General features: G+C 47.3%; 1 protein-coding gene across 12 annotated transcripts in view; it reads left to right on the forward strand.

Annotated features, from left to right (window-relative positions):
• The window catches only part of MCPH1 (microcephalin 1), a 230,181-nt gene that overhangs the window by 19,065 nt on the left and 190,351 nt on the right, over positions 1-20,765 (forward strand). For all 12 annotated transcript variants that reach the window (XR_011253472.1, XR_011253471.1, XR_011253469.1 and 9 more), the window contains exons 4-8: positions 3,757-3,844; positions 6,875-6,989; positions 7,924-8,067; positions 11,124-11,213; positions 13,162-14,331. Coding sequence is in view for 8 of the 12 variants with exons in the window: in XM_069573071.1 (XP_069429172.1) it covers positions 3,757-3,844; positions 6,875-6,989; positions 7,924-8,067; positions 11,124-11,213; positions 13,162-14,331 (1,607 nt within the window). In the remaining 4 variants the exon portion in view is untranslated. The remainder of the gene's footprint in view (positions 1-3,756; positions 3,845-6,874; positions 6,990-7,923; positions 8,068-11,123; positions 11,214-13,161; positions 14,332-20,765) is intronic.

Here is a 20,765-nt window from a genome sequence, read left to right on the forward strand (position 1 = left end):
AACTTCTGTTTTCTTCTGGCATAGTTTAGTTCAGGCTCAGCTTGTACTTTCTCTTTCCCAGCCCTGGATTCAGCCTTTTCTCCAAGGAGCCCTGGTTCCTTTTAGTGGAAAATAGTATTTGGACCTAAAATCTGCGGGGAATTGGGCATGCTCATTGCCACGGGCTGCTGCTCCTACCCCTTCTCGGGGCAGAGTTAGTGATACGGATGTGTATCCATGCCATGTGTTTATTTCCGTGGCATCTGTGTATAGTCCGTCAGTGAGTTCCCGTGGGGCCCTGCCCTTCCAGCCCATGCCTTTCCTGCCAGCTCACGACACCTCCTGTGTGGGCATTGAGATTGCTCAGCAGTTTTGTTATTTCACGTGTAGGGGGCAAGGCCACTCCATCAGACACTTGCTTTGCTGTCCTGGGTCCCCCTTAGTCCTCGCAGCTGCGTTTGGGGGACTGAAAAGGCAGGGTGGTCCCCTCCCATCTCTGCAGTGTGTCTCAGCTTCGGCCTTGGCCAGAGCACCTCATTTAAAGATTCACTCTTGACATAAATATGTGTGATGGGCCCAGGCAGGTGTCCTAGGATTCACTAAATTAAGGAGGAGAGTCATCGGATTTGTGGGGTCCACTGTCCCTCCTTCTGTTGTGCCAGAAGCTTTTACTCTTCAGCATATGCCCTGACGCAGTTCAGGTGGAGTTGGTCAGCCTTTTAAGGGCAATTCCAAAGGCCCTTTGGAAGAGTGGGGTGTAGGGGTTTCTGGTGGGGAGTCCAGGGGGTCAGCATGGCCTGGCAGGGTGAGGGGGCGCAGCAGAGAGAGGCAGAGCCTCAGGGGTTCTAGGCTTGAGCTCAGGCTGCAGCAGGAGCTGATGGAAGGCAGGGATTGCTGTTTACTGCCTCAAACTCTCCCTGTCTGCTTACTGTTTAAAGAGTTTTCATGTGTCCCAGGCGCACACATCCTCTAGTTTGAAGATCAGTGAGCAGGAGTGACCATAATAAAGTGCTGCCTCCTGGGAGGAGGCCGGAGCTGGCCGGCGGGCTGGCCTGGGTGCATCTGGAGCGCAGAGCTCATGGGAGAGGGCCTTTGCTGCTAGGTGCGCACGCCCAGGTGCAGTGCAGGACGCCGGACTACCGAGCCGGCCTCTGGGCGCTCCTCTGTGACTGGTGGTGTTTCCCTCGAGCACCCCTCCCTCAGACACAGCTAGGAAGCTTCTCTTTCCTTTCGGCCGTGCTCAGACCCTGGCTCTCTGACCACTCCCGGAAAGTAGCCTGGACCGTGGACCCAGCCGCGGGCACGGTGCTGCCTCAGCCTGGCCACGCCCCCACTGAGGCTGGTGGTTGAGGCGCCGCGTGCTTCCCTGCGCCCCTCCCTGAGTCGCTGGTGGGGGCGGGAGCCGAGTCCCCTGTCAGGACTGCGCTTGCGGTCTGGAGACGCTCTGCCCCGTCCTCCCCTTAGGATCTGCTCGTGGTCCCCCCTCAGTGCCCAGCCCTTCCGTGCAGGGATTCAGTCCCTTGTGCAGAATGACTTGCCGATTGGTTGTGAGGGTGCGGGGCGTGGGGTTCCGCAGCAGCTGTGGGGGCTGCGCTGAGGTCCGGCTGGCCTCGCTGGGTCCAGCGCAGGACTTGTTGGGGGATCTGGGCCGATCCCAGGGCTCCGAGGGCGGCAGCAGCCAGCACTTCTCTCAATCACTAGGTGGGGAGTTGGTGTCATTGTTGTCCTTTGCTGAAGAAAAGCAGAAATCCAGCTGCTGAGTGTTTTCTGTTTACACAGTAGACTGTGATTGAGCGCCTGGTGAGTTTGGTTTTGATGTAGAGGCACCAGTGTGTTCCACAGCATGTGCGCCTATGGGGTGCTTGCGTCGCTGACGGATCCAGGCTTACCCCCAGCGCCTTGAGGCAGTGTGTCCACAGCGCGCTCCATCCTGCCTCGGGGCGAGCCTGGGGTCAGACGCGCCTCTGCTCACTGGGGCGAGCCTCCCGGGCTGCTGACAGGAGGAGACTTCTGGTCTTGTGAACTCTGCCGATGGTTTCCTGTGAGCCTCAGTTTCCTCGGTTGTTGAGTAGGAGGAAAGGCGCTGCTCCCCACCGGCTGGAGGAGGCTCTCAGGGCCTGGCTGAGCCACACGCCACTGCTGGTCGTGACCTTACCACCTGTTCATGTCAATAGGATGATCGCAGGTCTCATCACGTCTTCTCTTTGGGTGCTTCCCCGCCACCTGTTTTTGTCTGTTTTGTTGCCTGTAACAGTGGGAAACGGGTGACATTCCTCCTGAGCAGGCGGAGCTGGTAAGCTGTGCCAGAGGTAAAATGGCAACTTCCTAGGTCCTTTGCATTCTGCGCCTGACGTGGGGAGGATGTAAAGCTGGTTAGCTTTATGTGTTGTGTTCTTGTGAAGGTGAGGAGCAGAAACGGCCAGGCAGAAGGCATCTTACGGAAACAGTTTTGGCCTCAAGTCACACTTCGAGATTTGTAACTGGTGAGGGCTCTCCCTGATGGCTCAGTGGTAAAGAATCTGCCTGCCAGTGTGGGAGACGCAGGTTCGATCTCTGAGTTGGGAAGATCCTCTGGAGAAGGGAATTGCCACCCACTCTAGTACTCTTGCCTGGAGAACCCCAGGGACAGAGGAGCCTGGGTGGGTACAGTCCATGAGGTCACAGAAGAGTTGGACACAGCTTAGTGACTAAACAACAACAAATTGTCAGTTTGGTGTGTCACCTCCCCAAATTTTTTCAAGGAGAAATGCTTAACTGTTTAATACCATACACATACTCATAAAATTGCCTTTTCATCCTTATTTTAGAGACCTTTCTCTATCGCCACACATACATTTGCCTCATTCTTTATTTTTATTCCACTGTATTCCATTTTCAGCTGTTATTTGCATATTAATGTTGAACGGAGTAATAGTCTTATTAACTACAGTCAGATGTGATTGGGGCCTTATTTTAAAAAGACTTAGCAGATTGCTGACAATTATGTAAACACAAGAGTGATAGAAGGTGTTTGATCTGGGATATGGAAAGATGAATAAAATGTTTTAAGATTAAAATTTCAGTATTATATGAAACCAGGAGAGGAGAAACCATAGGGAAGGAAATTGTTTAGAAAATCATTGTAGTTGTTTAGATTTGAGCAGGTGAATGCTCAGAAGCAGGTAGTGGTGCGGGGATCCCCACGGCAGGCGGGAGGTGAGGGGTGACGCAGGAGGAGCGGTAGATGGGACGCTGGACAAGCTGCGGGAGCTGGCTGCTGGGACCGGGGTGGCTGGGACCGGAGTTGCCGTTTAGCCCGGGGTGGGTGCTTGGCCCGGGGTGGGCGCTCGGCCTGGGGTGGCCGGGACCAGGGTGGCTGCTGGGACCGGGGGTGGCTGCTCCACCAGAGTGGCCAGGGCCCATACCTGGGGCACCAGGTGGCAGCAACGCCTTGACAAGACATGCAGGAGGGGGATGCTGTTTTGGAGGAAGGACAGGCTTTCTGGCCTGTTTCTGTGGGACCTTCCAGGTCTAGGTTCTTCGTTTTATGGCCTGTCTGCTCTTGAATTACGCATCTACTGGCATGGGCTTCTGCCTTTAGGAGAGCCAGGCACTGATCTTTTTGAAGTGTTGAATTTGTATTGCCTTTTGTGTTCCGTAATAAATGCACTTATTTTAAAGGACTCTGTCAGAGTGGCGCGTGCAGGGGTTCTCCCACTGCTGACTGACCCGTGTGCAGATTTAATGCTGTGTGACTCTCACAGGAACATGCTCCTTACCCCCATCTTGGTTCCGCAGGTGCAGGGCAGCTGGAGTGCACATTGATGAGTCGCTGTTTCCTGCCGCCAACGCTAACCAACACCTACCAAGCCTGCTTAAAAAAAAAGTAAGTGCGTGACTTTAGTGTGGACCATGGCAGTTACAGGCTTATTCATTCTTTATTCCTAGAAAATAAAACCTTTCTGGAATATATTCGCATTGTCTTTAAGAATTGCTGTGGGTGATAATATTCTTCTCACACAGCATTGTTTAATGGGTTATAGGTGATTTCATCCCAGGAGTGCTTTGATGGAGTTTGTAAGAAATAGAAGAGACTGGCCATAGGAGAGCTGACAGTTGCCCAGAGACCAGCACCCACGCAGGGGCTCTGGTAACGACTTCAGGACTCAGTTGTGTCTGTAGTGAAATACACTTGATCTGTTGCTCTTTATTATTTAAAAGTTTTAATTGATTTCTGCATCTGAGTGAACTGTTGACTGTGAAATGTCAGTTTGTTGTCACGTGAGAATCCCTGTTGGAGAGATTAGCAGACTCCAAACTGAGTCAGGCAGAGGAGAGCTATGTGTTTCCTGTAGACTGGGGGAGACATTCCCATGGATGTCCCCACGGTTTCTGAAAATGGTAAATCCTATATCTCTTTCACATTGCTTCTCAGACAACCTGGAACACGCTCACGCAGGGCTGAAAACTTCAGTGTCTGTCCAGAGCGCGTCGGACGGTAGTGACTCTGTGGTAGACCTGCACTAGCTGTGTCTGCTGTTTTAAAAACAAGTGTTTATAATAAACATTGACAATAAAAGCACATTTTCATTACATGCATTGAGTAAACTCAGATCAGGCATATTTCTCCTAATTTCCCTTTCCTCAAAAATTGGTTTTCAGTTTGATTTGGGTTCTTGCAGGTTGTATGATCTTTGTTCCATGTGTTTCACACACGTGTGTGGGTGCATAGGTTTTATGTGAGCCAGGCTGTACTGTGTTACATGTACTGCTTGGTGGGTTACTTTTTCTTCCTTGCCTAGGCCGTGTATTCTCATGTCAGTGTGTGTATGTGGCTCCACTGTCTTCTGCTTTGTGTTAAATAGCATGAACATCTCTTGGGTTCGGGCACCCTTAGATCATTGACGGTTTTTACTAATTACATGGTTCATGTAACCTGTTTGAGTTTATTTCTCTAAGTGGGATATCTAGAAGTGGAGTTACACAGTTCCGCCAATAGTGTACACGGGTGCTTATTTTGTGGCACTGACCTGTGCTGAATATTACTCATCTGTTAAATCTTTCCTAACCTGAAGCATTAATAGTGTCTGCTCACACTCTTCGCCACTTAAGCATTTATTCGTTGCTAAAGGCATTCCCTTTGCTCCCCCTCCCAAGTGCAGGTGCAGCTTAAGCCTGACTCCAGGCCTGTCATCCCGCCTCTGGGGAGGCTCTGCTGCGCTCCCTCCCTGCTGCCGGCGTGAGCCCCTTGCTTGCTGTGCTTCACACTCACTGGGTACACTTGTTAGAGCCATCGCACCGTCTGTTTCTCTGTCTGAACACGCTTCCCTCATCCGCCCGCAGCTGGTTCTCTGAGTCCCTTGGAGGCGCCTCAGGGAGTGGCCGTCTGACTCCCGTTCACAGAGGCGGGTCCTGAGCCTCCCCTGCCTTTCCCCTCCTTGCAGTACTCACCCCCTTCTCACGTACTGTCTAGCTGGGCTCATGGGAGCACAGGGCCCCTCGTGGGTGGCAGTGCTTCTGGACCTGCGGCACCTGGGGTCTCTACGTTTTGCTCGTCGCCTGCCCACGTTGTCGCTGTGCCCCTGGAAAGTGCGGGGCTGGCCGCCTCCAGGTGTGCACACCCCCACCGCCAGGGGCCCGGAGTTGAAAAGCTGACTGCTGCTCAGGACCTGGATTCTATGCGGCTAGCGGCTACTTTGGCAGAAACAGCACAGGCCAGCCTCAGGCCCGCTGGAATTAATCCTTCTGACACGCATGCTGTTTGATTCGTTTGTTATGTATATTTTCTGTCATTCCTGCAGAGAATAAGCTCCTTGATGGCAAGAATCTTTCTATGTTTTAAGACCAATGTCTGACATAGTAACGTTTTTGTTAAATGATGAATGAGTGAGTTATTAAGGAATTGAACAGGGTGCCAGTTGAGAGCACAGTGTGGCACCAACCTTGAATGCTGAGACGTTCTTCCTGTAGATTGGGACAAGAGGGATCAGACTGGGATCCACGTGAGCACATTGGGCTGAGAAGTGGCTTCCTTGGATATGGGCTTCCTCGTCTGTTGCACTTCGGGTGTGTAGTTACTGGCCGACTGGAGTTACTGTGGCTTAACGGCAGTAAGACGAGATTAAATAATGGTTCTCTTCTCTGGCAGTTATAGAACAATTCCTTCTGTGTCGTTTTACCATGTCGTGATTTTTTTGGCGGGGGCAGGAGTGGATAACATAAAAGTAGCGGAAGTTAGGAAAAAGAGACTAATTTTAAGAATCCTCATGGAAACGATGCAAAGACCCTGAAAATGCCTCAGAAAATGTAGCTATTTAGTATATAGCTCTTTGCCTAGGTGCTCAGTTGCTCACTCATGTCCGACTCTTTGTGACCCCAGGGACTGTAGCCAGCGATGCGTTTTTGTCCATGGGATTTCCCAGGCAAGAATACTGGAGTGGATTGCCATTTCCTCCTCCAGGGGATCTTCCCAACTCAGGGATGGAGCCCACATTTCCTGCTTTGACAGGCAGATTCTGTACTACTGAGCCACCTGAAAAGTCCCGTGTAGCGCTTTATTCTGGAGAAGGAAATGGCAACCCACTCCACTGTTCTTGCCTGGAGAATCCCAGGGACGGAGGAGCCTGGTGGGCTGCCGTCTTTGGGGTCGCACAGAGTCGGACACGACTGAAGCGACTTAGCAGCAGCAGGAGCAGCAGCAGCAGCAGCAGCGCTTTATTCAGTCTTAATTCTGACCATGTTCTCACAGTTGTAGGAAGAATAAATACTATAAATTAACATATAGTACAAGAAATACCTCTCTAAGAAGGTTTTATTATTGATATTACAAAAGATAACAGCAGTGTGTGTGAAAGGTTTCTTTTCCTGTCTTGCACAATTGCAGTGCGGTGTTAATTTTTATGTTCTTCTTGTGCAGCGCAAGTGTATGCAGCCCAAAGATTTTATTCCCAGAACACCAGAAAACGATAAAAGACTGCAAAGGAAATTTGAGAAAATGGCTAAAGAGCTGCAACAGCAGAAAACCACTCTGGGTAAGCTGAGAGGCCAGCGCGCCCTCGGTACTCGTGTCTGTGCTGTGGCCTCGCTTGCCGGCTGGCTCCTGCATCCTGGGGGCGTGGCTGAGGGGGACAGTGTCAGCCTCACAGGTCAGAGACACAAGTCACTACAGGAAGCTTGAGCACAGCCATCACTGGGCCACACTGTTGAACTAACCATTCACCAGATTAATGGAACTATTTCCCGCCCCCCCCAGGGATGATTATTAAAGATGTGGTCTTTGATTAACCCTATTGGAATGAATCCATTTTTATTTCTTCTTTATATATGTGTGTATGTGTGTGTGTCTGTCTGTATTTTCCCCCAGAACTTGGTGTTTTTATTTTGTTATCCAGAGTAGTCAGATGTTCGATGATACATTCTTGTAATGATTTAGAAAAATACTTTCAGAGATCATCAGACTTTGAAGTACTTCATGTGTTCTTAGTATTTCTCTTTTTTACCTTTTTCACTGGTCGCTCAGTTTCTTGTTTCAGACCAATCTTGACACGTCACTGATACAGATAAGCAGTTTTGTTAAACTATACTGCTTAGCACAGAAATAGAGAGTGTTCATCCCTGTGGGTGTTGAGCCTGAGCATGATGCCCGATAACTTCCAGAAAACTGCCTGAATCCCTTGTCTCCAGCTCAGTCCGTCCTTTGCCCGAGGGGTCAAGTCTCTCACCCCGGTGCCTGCGGCTGCCTCCTGTGCTCCAGGCCGCCCCCTGGCGTGGCTCACATCGAGCCCCCCTGCAGGGCTCGGGGGCCCCTGGAGCTCCCTTCTTGCCACCAAGTTCACCCGTGGGTTTCTGTCTGCCAGCAGGGAAGGGGAAACCTGCGGAAGGGGGACAAGGGTGTCCTGAAACGAATAACGTTGCCGAAGAAGGAAGGCATGTTTAACTTAAAACTGGGTATTTGTTCATTTTCAGGTACCAATGTTCCTGTTCTCTTGTTTGAATCTAATGGCTCGCTGGTGTACAGTCCGACAGGTAAAGTCTACGGGGCCCACAACAGTGCGATGAAGAGGAGGCTGCAGGAGATGAAGGAGAAGCGGGAAAACCTTTCCCCCACCTGTAAGTGCTGGCACTCGACACAGGGAGAATTGTGAAATAGGTGGATCAGCCGTGGAGAGGGCTGCTTCTTTTACATAGTTACTTTAGCTGATGTTTCTTGATTCTCTTTCAGAGTAGCCTTTGTTGATACTTCCTTCCAGAAAATCTTCTGCTTTATTCTGATTTTTTAAGAATATATTGGGTTTTTAGTTTTCTCCAGGTTTAAAACCCTATTTGTTGTATACCTTTGCTATTTAATATACTTGGGATTTTTCTTTCTTAAAAAATTAATTGTTCCCCTCTTCTGAAGTTTGCTTTAGATTAAGTGTCTAATGCTTCAGTTTACCTTTTATTTCTTTTATCTTAAATTTTTTAGTAGTACAGCAGCACGTTTTCATAAAGTGTTGGCCAGTGTAGTGTCTGTAATAAAGCTCCGTCTTGATTCCCACCTTATTCTCCTCTGTCCCTGGGTAACCTGAGTTTTGTGTGATGTGTTTCTCCAGGTCTTTTTCAGTGGGTCATCCATGTAGTCATGAAAAAGATTAGGCTTCTGTATCTTTCTTTGCAGTGGTGTAATTTTTCTTTACCTAAATTATATTGTGGCATACCTCTTACTTTAAACCTTTTTTCATTTAGAAGTATCTTGGTGTAGAATATCTCCCCCCTTTTTTTTTTTTTAAGATGGTGCATTGTCTGTTTTTCTAGTTTTTCCTTTTAGAGATAGTGCTGCAGTTCTGATTTTTTTTTCTAGCTGCGTGGTATGTGGTCGTTTTCCTTTTTGGCCACCCAGCTTGCTCCCTCCCGTTTGCTCTCATAACCCACATGCCAGTGGGCATGCCTCTGCATGAATATGTTTCTGTGTGTTTCTGTATTTGCGATAATATCAAGTCACGAAGGCAGACTTCAAAGGTTTTGGTAGATATTGTCAGATTGCCCTTCAGAAAGTCTGTGCCATTTCACCCTTTGCCAGTCGTTTATGAGAACTGCAGTGTCTCACCCTTGCGAACCTGGATGGCTTTAGTCTTCATGTCTCTCTCAATCTGAGATGGAAACATTGCAGTTCTCTGTTTAATTCGCTTCTGAGGTCGCCAGTGAGCTTGCTAGTGAGGTTGGAAGTCTTCATATCACTGACTGCATTTAAATGTTATGCTCTGAATCTTTGTACAACTGCCTGGTACGTATTATTTTCTTTCTGATTTGTAAGAGCTAATTACGTGTTACAAGGATCCTCTCCCAGCTTCTTGTGTGACCACTTGTACTTATATAGCAGGCACTCAGCAAATAGACTGTTGAATAACATGCACAGACTCTGCTGTTTATTTAACATACGGTGACTTGTAAGAAACAGATACGTTATATTTAAGGTAGACAAACCTGTTTGTCTTCTCCTTCTGGCCTTCAGGATTCCTGTGATGTGTGGAACTCCTCCTGCACAAGGTTTTAAAGTTGTTGTAGCTGTTACATTTTCTTCTGTTACTCTTGCAGTTTAAGGTTATTTCATCTGTCCTGAATCTGTGTTTGTATATCACGTGCAGTGGGCAGTTAAGGTTATAAGGTTAGTTGTGGCCGCCAATAACAGATAAACATGTTGCGTTTCTTTGTCCTGACAAAGGAGGAGGCAGGTCTGTGCTCTGTGGTGTTCTGAAGAGCCTGGGCCCCACCTTCCTGCCCTGCCTTCCTCGGGGCCAGTTTCCTGTGAGCAGCCCCACCAGCTTCTGTCCGCTGCCACTGCCTGGTTCCGCTGGCCAGACGCAGTCCTGTGGCCATTCCTGGTCGCAAGTTAAGTGCAACCATTTATGGCTCAAGAGCTGCAGAGGCGAAAAGGCACTCTAGATTAGCAGGAAATATAATACAGTTCTGTGTGTTTGTTTTCATACGTCTAATTTAATCTTACAGTTAAGTTTAGAATGGCCAGTGGTATTCACGATGACATAGCTAAGGGAACGCAGTAGTTTCAGCCTAGGAAGTAGGCAACAAAACCAAATCGTCTGCAGGGCCTGGCAAGCAAGACTGACATGTAGTCTAAACTGGGATGTGTATTTACACTAATTAAATTTGATTCTGTTGTAAGAGGAAGATGGGAATGGTTGTTGAGGTAGGACACAACCAGTGTCCCGGGGGTGTATCCAGATTGGCTCAGCAAGTAATTGCGTATTTGCCATTATGTGTATGTGGAGTGATTTGCCTTAGACTTCACTCTGTTACTTTGCAGTGTTAATTGCGCCATATAACTGCCTTCAGCATAGTTTAAAACAACTGAGAATTTCATCTCTGTGCTTACCTTCCTTATCTTGATTTATTCTCATTTTATAATTGTTTTCTCAGAAAAGTATCCTTCATAGTCTCCTCAAAAAAAGTCTTTGTCTGTGTGACCAAGGTATCGATTTTGTTTCTGATCTGCACGGCCTTTGAAAATAACACCCATGGTCTTGCTTGTTAAATCACTGGTCACCTGAAAGTCCCTTATGAAACCTCCAGGCTTTGTCAGCCTCTGCATACTGCACATTTGGGGCTGGGTCTTTCTTTGCTGCTGGAGAGTCCTGTGCCTGACAGAACGTTCAGCAGTATCTCTGGCTTCTGCCTGCTAGTTGCCCGCAACACGCTCACTGTCCACCCCACCTCACCCGTGACGTCCAGTGGTGTCTGCTGGGTGCCCAGGCGACCCCTGGTTGAGAACCACTGCTTTGCTCAAAGCGGCAGCTGTCTGTGATAATTGTGAAAAAAGGCCTTGACCATGGAGCAGTGAACCTGACTAAGACGCTCTGCCTCTGTTGAGCTTCTGCTTAGGTTCAAGGTGGCCAACTCCCCAGATCCCTTCCAAATTTTATTATCCTAGGGGTTCATGCCTTTTTTGTGAAATGACTTGTGTAAACTATGTTTTAATGACTTATCAGCATTAAATTTGAGTAAGACTTCATTTTTGTGCTCTTTGTGCTGCTGAAGTCTAGAATAGGAAGTGCAAGGAGTAAGTTGTGTGTGTGTGTCGTACAAGAGCGGAACGAGTGGGCCTGCTATCAGCCTCATCTGCTCCTAGAGCTCAGAGCCGTGTTAATGAGGGGTTATGATTGTGTTTTCAGCCTCCCAGATGATTGAACAGTCTGATGTTAACACTGTGAACCTTCTGCATGAAGCATCTTTGAACCTTTCACGTGATACTTCGTGTTCAGGTAAAATTATTCTCTTTTCTGTAATATATTTAAGGTTGATAATATGATTTTCCTGTTTGAAGGTTTTTCTAATGAGAAAAACAACTAAAAACTAGAATTGTGAATTTCACCCTGAAATTGGGTGTTGTAATTTACGAAAATAGATGCTATATTAAAATTAAGGCATGAGAAATTATATGACGTAAGCATACTTTTGGTTCCCTTGCTTTTTCTCCTAGATATTTGCTTTCTTGGCACAGAATCGATTGCCCATTAAAAAAAAAAAAAAATTGTACGTGAACCATCTGCATACAATTTAAACTATACAGTGAGCTTAAAGTACTGTATTTAAACCATACAGTGATTTAAACTATGCAGTGAGCTTAAAGTAGTGTGTTTAAACCATACAGTGGTTTAAACTGTGCAGTGAGCTTAAAGTACTGTATTTAAAGTATGCAGTGAGCTTAAAGTAGTGTGTTTAAACTATGCAGTGAGCTTAAAGTAGTGTGTTTAAACCATACAGTGGTTTAAACTATGCAGTGAGCTTAAAGTAGTGTGTTTAAACCATACAGTGGTTTAAACTATGCAGTGAGCTTAAAGTAGTGTGTTTAAACCATACAGTGGTTTAAACTGTGCAGTGAGCTTACGGTACTGAGAACCAGCAGAGCCAGGAGAGAGCTGGCTCACACAGTGTGTAGTGAATGAACGAACAGGTCAGGAAGTAGGTATAGGTCACAAAAACTACAGGAGATACAAAACAAAGAGGATTTCTGATTAGAATCAGTGTTGGAAAGAATTGGTAAAATTAGAGTTTTGTATTGTGGATGTGGTTTTGTAAATGTGGAAGTCCTTATTTCACTCTAAATGATCATTTTTCCTGGGTGTTGTCTTTCTGGTCATATTCCATTTCTTAAAACCATGTCACCAGTCCCCGTTAGGGCCGTGTAAATAGCAGTGCTCCATGGCAGGGAATATATTCAAAGTTGTAAACCATTACGGACTGTTTTCTGAAAGCCGCCACAGTGACAATAACAAAGCACAACCAAGATACTAGGGTGAAACAGAGGCTTCGTTTTGTGCGTGGTTTAGTCTTTAATCTCTTTGTGTTGAAATTATTTGCCCACGTGTCTTCAATTATCCCCATCTTTTTTACTTCTGCCTGATGCATGTTATTTCATGTCAGTTGGAAACGAGTGACAGCTATAATGGAATTTCCTTGTTTCCTTGTGGGATTGCGCATGTTTGTGTCTCATCCTATTCTCCTGTTAGCCCTGTGGCGTGGACACTGATGTCCCTATTCTGCCGGTGAGAACACCAGGGCATGGCAAAGGCAGACAGGTCTGCCATTGGGCTGACCCAGGCTTCGACCAAGGCCGTCTGGCTTCAGAATCTGTACTCCTAGGCATGTCACGCTGCTTGTCAGCCTTTTGAAAAGTGAGCTGAGCTTATTCAGCTGCTATTAATATAATTAAATGTGTGCTGCGTTTCCAGCTGTGGACTTGGGGACACAGCACTGTCCACCTGCTGGGATTCCCCCTGTTCCCTGGGGGCTGCCTCCCTTCTTTCCCTCTAAGTAGAGCATTAATGCTGTGGCTGGGTTAAGACCCCACTGTCGCCTCAGGCGTGGAGTCCATCGCACTGGAGCCTGGACGCGCTGGCCTCCCGTCTAGAGTCCTGGCTTCCTCGAGGGTCCATGACTGGCTGTGGGTGCTCTTCCTGGAGCCAGGCACCCGGCGGGTGGATGTCTGGAGCGCGTTCCCGCCTCCCAACCCCGTCCTATCTGAGCCGCGGGGAGCCCGGCGTTCCTGCTTGGGAATGCTGGCTGGAAGGCGTCCTGACAGAGTGGAAGGAGGACCCTTCTGCACCAAGAGCTGCGCTCAGGGAGCACCATTGTATTGTTATACTGACAAGTATACTTCTATACTAATTTAAACCCTTAAAAAGTGAATTCTTCATTAATGTTTTTCAGACGACTCTTTTGCTGGTGGTCTTCCCGTGTCTGCTGAAGATCTCTGTGGAGGCTCCGCAAGTGGGACTCAGGAGAGGAATCTGGGCGAGTTCATCACTGAAAGGGGAAGTGACGTGCGTGCTGCGTCACCGGTGCTGCAGACAGGCCGCGTCAGCCCCTCAGCAGCTCCCCATCCCCTGGGTCTCTTGACTCCTCGCAGATCCACCAGCAGTCCTCCCAAGGCAGAGACCCCCCAGCAGAGCGGGGCTGCGGGTGGGGTTGTCACCCCCGTCTCAAAACCATCGCGGCCAGCAGCCCAGGGGCCGTCTGACGGGAAGAGGCGTTTGTCTCCTGTGTCCTCCGCTACAAAAGGCCGCCCGGGGGGGCGTGCACAACGCATGGGCTCCTCAACCAAGAGAAAAAAGACACCGGAGAACTCTTGTCCAGCCTCGGAGAAGAGACAGAAGAGGAGGCGGTCCCTTGGGCAGCGGCCTGCACCCCGACTGCGGTTGTGGAAGGCGGAGAGCGGCCTGCGGTCTGTGCAGAGGGCCGCTGTCAAGAATCTGGCCCTCGAGGAGTTCTCATACGATGATTACTTTTCTCCTGATAATCTCAAGGAGAGGGTCTCGGAGGGGCTTCTTGGGGAGCAGCTGCCCTCCAGACCCCCTCCGCTCCACTGCCAGAGGAGCCTTTCCAAGACCGAGAGGACCAGCCTCCTGGACAGGGCTGACCTCTCCCTCATCGGCAGAAGCCCTAGGCCCGCCGTCGGCACCTGTTCCACAGCAAAGCCCGGCCCCCCCCCGGAGAGGCCTGCGCTCTCCAGGGCAGACGCGGGGCTGGGTGGCGGGACCTCGGGAGGCACGCCTGCTGCTGATGGGACCCCCGGGCCCTGTCCCTGGGCTGAGGCCCAGGGTGAGGGCGATGCCCGCCCCGCTGAGGGTGACACTCTGCACACCCCCAGTGGACTCGTCCCCCAGACGGGACCACAGGGAGACCCCAGCCCTCTGACAGGAAGCAGGGAGGAGATGGAAGAATGGACTGACCCCCAGCTCACGCAGAAAGACGGCGCTCCTCCTGGAACAGCGGAGTCCGCTGCAGCGCACAGCGAGGGTGAACTGAGCGCTGCAGGTGACCGTGCTGAGGGAAGATCCGCGGGGGCGAGGGAGGCGCCAGCCCAAGGAAGTAGCGAAAGTACGTGAGCCCTCTCACAGGTCTCTCCACTCAGAATGTGCAGCAGGGCGTCCAGCTGCCGCATATAACAGCTTTTTCATAAGCAAAATATTTTCTTCCCTTTTTTAAAAAACTTTGAAGAATGTATGTTTGATATTTACAATGGTAAATTCTTTATTCTTGAGGAATAGACAGCTTACTGCCCTGTGGAGTTTCTAGGTTCCTGGCTTAAGCCTGTTGTTACGAGTACATTTCCCTAAGTCCTGTAGGTGCTGCCTTTTGTGGAGAATGGCCTCAAGAGGGTGTCTGTCCTGGTTTCACTGTAGCCTCTCACTGCAGCATCGCTGAGCAGAGACGCACACTAGTGGAGGGCTTTTAAAATGGCCTAAGACAGGGAGGCTGTGTACTTTAAAAAGGAAGTTAAGACAGTGTAAATCATGCATCTGTTTATAACAGTGAGGCTGTTTATTTTAGAAGGGAAATTATGGCAGTGTAAATCATGCATTTTTGTCAAGAAAAGACATAAAAACATAAATGTGAAAGTAAGTTATCAATATTTATTTTTAAAAAGACTACCTGGTGTTAGCTGTGGAGAAATATTTAATACTTTAAGCAAGTAGTTCATTGTAAGAGACCTTCTTAGGTTTCCTTTTATTTGCTTTAAGCATATAATTTAAATAGATTTATTCCTATCTAAACCATGGTAATTAAAACCATGGTAGCAGACTATGTCATTATAGCAAAAGTAACAACAATAGAACAGGAGAAATATCAAAATATCAATAACCTCAGATATGCAGATGACACCACCCTTATGGCAGAAAGTGAAGAGGAAGTAAAAAGCCTCTTGATGAAAGAGGAGAGGGAGAAGTTGGCTTAAAACTTAACATTCAGAAAACTAAGATTATGGCATCTGGTCCCATCATTTCATGGGAAATAAATGGGAAAACAGTGTCAGCCTTTATTTTGGGGGGCTCCAAGATCACTGCAGATGGTGACTGCAGCCATGAAATTAAAAGACGCTTACTCCTTGGAAGAAAAGTTATGACCAACCTAAATAGCATATTAAAAAGCAGAGACATTACTTTGCCAACAAAGGTCCGTCTACTCAAGGCTATGGTTTTTCCAGTGGTCATGTATGGATGTGAGAGTTGGACTGTGAAGAAGGCTGAGCGCCAAAGAATTGATGCTTTTGAACTGTGGTGTTGGAGAAGATTCTTGTGAGTCCCTTGGGCTATACGGAGATCCAACCAGTCTATCCTAAAGGAGATCAGTCTTGGGTGTTCATTGGAAGGACTGATGCTGAAGCTGAAACTCCTGTACTTTGGCCACCTCATGCAAAGAGTTGACTCATTGGAAAAGACCCTGATACTGGGAGGGATTGGGGGCAGGAGGAGAAGGGGACGACAGAGGATGAGATGGCTGAATGGCATCACCGACTCGATGCACATGAGTTTAGGTGAACTATGGGGATTGGTTATGGACATGGAGGCCTGGCATGCTGCAGTTCATGGGGTCACAAAGAGTCGGATACGACTGAGCGACTGAACTGAAGTGAACAACAATAGAAAAGCTTTTTGACTTTCTGATTATATGCACAAATAGGTTTCAGCAGTCAAAAGTGAAAACTCATGAACTTAAATCTCCACCTAAAGATTGTGTTAAAATTTCAGTGAAGCCAAGTTTATGCTTCATTATTTTGTTAAATCCTGAAATCATCTTAACCTTCATCTTTTTTCCCCCCATCTTAATGTTTTTAAAATGGAGAAGTCATAGGGATTGAAATGGACATAGTTGTTTTGTGTATTTTTCCCTTGGGTTGAGACTCCTCAGGATCATCTCAGAGAATTTAGTCTGTGTATTATTAACATTTTTATATCTGAGCTTTCTCATCTATATAAAACTTTATTATATATTTATAAAATACATAAAATTTGACAACCTTTATTTTATGTTCCTTTATGGTTAGTATGTGCTTTTGAAATAGTTACTTTAAAATGATGTCAGATCTAAAGTTAATAGAAAACAGTGGGTATACAGAGGTGTAGTAATTAAGAAGATCCTGTTCTTGAACCTTACATTCTCATTCTTGGTTTCCATCTCAGGTTTTGAATAATACTTAATGATGTGCAAACATAATCAAGTAAAAAGAAAAATCTGCTTTCAGGTAGCGTGAAGCACCCTGCAGTCCCAACACTGTGAGCAATGATCGCCCTCCTCTGGGACTCACCCCACATCCAGGGCCCTGTGGGGTCGTGGGGTGCGGGGAGGATCCCGGAATAGCTCAGTCTGACTCAGAAATGGGTCAGATATTCTTAGTGCACTAATGTCATGACATCTGGATGCCCCCTGTTTTATGTCACTTCAGTAGACAGAAGGTCACTGAATTTAGGGCAGGAAAAGAGCTAACTATCTGGTAACCTAACCCTATCTCTTTGTTTTGTTATATAAAATCAGGACCCACCGATGTTTTAGGAGGTCCATAGTCAGCCCACCTGGCGTTTCCCCTCTTTGGGAACCCAGCACAGGTAACTGCTCTTTGTCTGCAGCCATCTGAGATGGTCGAGAGATGCTGAAACCGTGGAGCAGCAAAGCCCAAGCTGTACATCAAGCTGTGCCTCTCCAAATCCTCATGTTGAAATAAAAGTCTTTTTTCAATTTATGCTTTCTGTTTACTTTTACTTATTGCCCTTGGTAGTATCTAAGATGTGCTGTAGAGCTTGTGAGAACAAGTTACTGAGAGACTCAAATAAATGTTAGTAGAAAAGTGCATGGAGGGAGAAACCTGATTCATGTGATCAGTCCTGTCTGACTCTCCATGACCCCATGGACTGCAGCACACCAGGTTTCCCTGTCCTTTCTATTTCCCAGGATTTGCTCAACCTCAGGTCCTTCGAGTCGGTGATGCCATCCAACCATCTCATCCTCTGTTGCCCACTCCTCCTGCTCTGTCTTTCCCAGCATCAGGGTCTTTTCCAGTGAGTTGGCTCTTTGCATCAGGTGGGCAAAGTATTGGAGCTTCAGCATCAGTCCTTCCAATGATTATTCAGGACTGATTTCCTTTAGGATTGAGTGGTTTGATCTCCTTGCTCTCCAAGGGATTCTCAAGAGTTTTCTCCAGCAACACAATTTGAAAGCATCAGTTCTTCAGCTCTTAGCCTTCTTTAGGGTCCAACTCTCACATCCATACATGACTACTGGAAGAAACATAGCTTTGACTAGATGGACTTTTGTTGGCAAAGTGATGTCTCTGCTTTTTAATACACCATTTAGATTGGTCATAGCTTTTCTTCCAAGGAGCAAGCATCTTTTAATTTCAGTCGCCATCTGCAGTGATTTTTGAGCCCAAGGAAATGAAAGTCTTTCACTGTTATCGTTGTTTCCCCATCTATTTGTCTTTAAGTGATGGGACCAGATGCCATGATCTTAGTTTTTTGAATGTTGAGTTTTAAGCCAGCTTTTTCAGTGTCCTCTTTCACGTTCATCAAGAGGCTCTTTAGTTCCTCTTTGCTTTCTGCTGTTAGGGTGGTGTCATCTGCGTATCTCAGGTTATTGATATTTCTCCTGGCAGTCCTGATCCAGCTTGTGATTTATCCAGCCCAGCATTTCACATGATGTACTCTGCATATAAGTTAAATAAGCAAGGTGACAATATACGGCCTTGACGTACTCCTTTCCCAATTTGGAACCAGTCTGTCTTTCCGTGTCTGGTTCTAACTGTTGCTTCTTGACCTGCATACAGGTTTCTCAGGAGGCAGGTCAGGTGGTCTGATAGTTCCGTCTCTCAAGAAATTTCCAGTTTGTTGTGATCCACACAGTCAAAGGCTTTGGCGTAGTCAGTAAAGCAGATGTTTTTCTAGAGTTCTCTCTTTTTTTTTTTTTCCTGTGATTCAGCAGATGTTGGCAGTTTCATCTGTGGTTCCTCTGCCTTCTCTAAATCCAGCTTGCACATATGGAAGTTCTCAGTTCAAGTACTGTTGAAGCCTAGCTTGAAGGATTTAGAGCATTACCTTGCTAAGCATGTGAAATGAGCACAATTGTGTGGTAGTTTCAACATTCTTTAGCATTACCCTTTGGGATTAGAATGAAAACTGACCTTTTCCAGTCGTGTGGCCACTGCTGAGTTTTCCAAATTTGCTGGCATGTTGAGTGCAGCTCTCTAATAGCATCTGTTAGGACTTGAAGTAGCTCAGCTAGGATTCCATCACCTCCACTGGCTCGTTCATAGTAACACTTCCTATGGCCCACTTGACTTTGCGGTCCGTGATGCCTGACTCTAGGTGAATGATCACAGCTTCGCGGTTATCTGGGCCCATAAGACCTTTTTTGTACAGTTCTTCTGTTTATTCTTGCCACTTCTTAGTATCTCCTGCTTCTGTTAGGTCCATACCGTTTCTGTCCTTTATTGTGCCCATCTTTGCATGAAACGTTCCCTATTAACCAGTAGTTTCTTTCTAAACTTTTTTAGTTTCATAAACTAAACAAGCACATGCTCAGTGTAAGACAAATCGATAAAAAGAGTAAAACCGTCCTGACCTCGCCTCCTTCTGTTGGTTCATTTAGCAGCTATTTCCATGCAGCTGTTGTGTCCCATGATCCCCTCTGATTCCCAGGAAGATGGGAGAGAAGCGGGCAGTGACTGCTATCTTCCCCCACCCCACACATGCAGAGGCCGTGTCCTGATGAGGATGGGCAGCACAGGAATTTCAGCGTCACATCAGGTGGCAAGAAGCATGAGTAGAAGTGTTCTGGTTAGGGAAGGCAGCCAGGGAGGGCTTCTTGGAAGTGGTGACCTCAGCCCTCAGGCCTGGGCACAGAAGAGGTGCCTTGTGGCTGGGGGCTGTGTTTCAGCCTGTGGAAATGGCGAGTGTGAATGTCCTGAGGTCGAAAATGCTTGCAGGAGCCGCAGTGGGCTCACTGCAGCAGCAGCTACTCTGGGCTGAGAGCGACTGGGAGGAAGTGCTCTCAGGCAGGGGCCAGCCTGGGTTGCTTTGCTTTTGTTTCCAGGTGTGACGAGAAGCCAGTTGACTGATGTTTTGGATGTAACCCCAGGTGCTCGTGCACAGGCCGCGGTCAGTGTGTGTTAGAGACAGGCTGCCAGCAGTGGTGCGTTTCCTTCCAGACGGTCCGTGGGTGTGTTTGCACAAGCGCCTTAAATTCAAGACATTTAGAGTTTACTGCGTGCATAGGACTATGGTATCCTGGTGTCTTAATGTCATTTTTTGTTTTTGAAACATGTCAGTCATTTCTGTTGTGTCAATGGAGCGGCAAAGCTGCCTCATCTCTACATGTATTTCAGGAGTCAATGAAGTTTTCCAGTAACAAGTCAGAATATTTTAGTCTAAAATCAAGGTATGTAGGTATAGTGAGAAAACCATTTTCACAAATTTTTTATTCATGAAACTTACAAGTTCAGTAAAGTCTTTTGTAATACAATTCTAATGAGGATAGAATTCTCCTTTCGGGGAGAGAGAACTTAATAGGGGTTCAGATTGAGAGCTCTTGTCACCAAAATTGATGTGCAGTTCAGTTCAATCGCTCAGTTGTGTCCGACTCTTTGCGACCCCATGAATCGCAGCACGCCAGGCCTCCCTGTCCATCACCATCACCCGGAGTTCACCCAGACTCACGTCCGTCAAGTCTGTGATGCCATCCAGCCATCTCATCCTCTGTCGTCCCCTTCTCCTCCTGCCCCCAATCCCTCCCAGCATCAGAGTCTTTTCCAATGAGTCAACTCTTCGCATGAGGTGGCCAAAGTACTGGGAGCTTCAGCTTTAGCATCATTCCTTCCAAAGAAATCCCAGGGTTGATCTTCAGAATGGACTGGTTGGATCTCCTTGCAGTCCAAGGGACTCTCAAGAGTCTTCTCCAACACCACAGTTGAAATGCATCAATTCTTCGGCGCTCAGCCTTCTTCACAGTCCAACTCTCACATCCATACATGACCACTTGAAAATCCATAGCCTTGACTAGACGGACCTTTGTTGGCAAAGTAATGTCTCTGCTTTTGAATATGGTATCTAGGTTGGTCATAACTTTTCTTCCAAGGAGTGAGCATCTTTTAATTTCATGGCTGCAATCACCATCTGCGGTGATTTTGGAGCCCCCCAAAAATAAAGTCTGACACTGTTTCCACTCTTTCCCCATCTATTTCCCATGAAGTGATGAGACCAGATGCCATGACCTTTGTTTTCTGAATGTTGAGCTTTAAACCAACTTTTTCACTCTCCACTTTCACTTTCATCAAGAGGCTTTTTAGTTCCTCTTCACTTTCTGCCATAAGGCTGGTGTCATCTGCATATCTGAGGTTATTGATATTTCTCCCGGAAATCTTGATTCCAGCTTGTGTTTCTTCCAGTCCAGTGTTTCTCATGATGTACTCTGCATAGAAGTTAAATAAGCAGGGTGACAATATACAGCCTTGACGTACTCCTTTTCGTATTTGGAACCAGTCT

Source organism: Ovis canadensis, chromosome 26, assembly GCF_042477335.2.
Source record: "Ovis canadensis isolate MfBH-ARS-UI-01 breed Bighorn chromosome 26, ARS-UI_OviCan_v2, whole genome shotgun sequence".
In the NCBI taxonomy this organism is placed as follows: domain Eukaryota; kingdom Metazoa; phylum Chordata; class Mammalia; order Artiodactyla; family Bovidae; genus Ovis; species Ovis canadensis.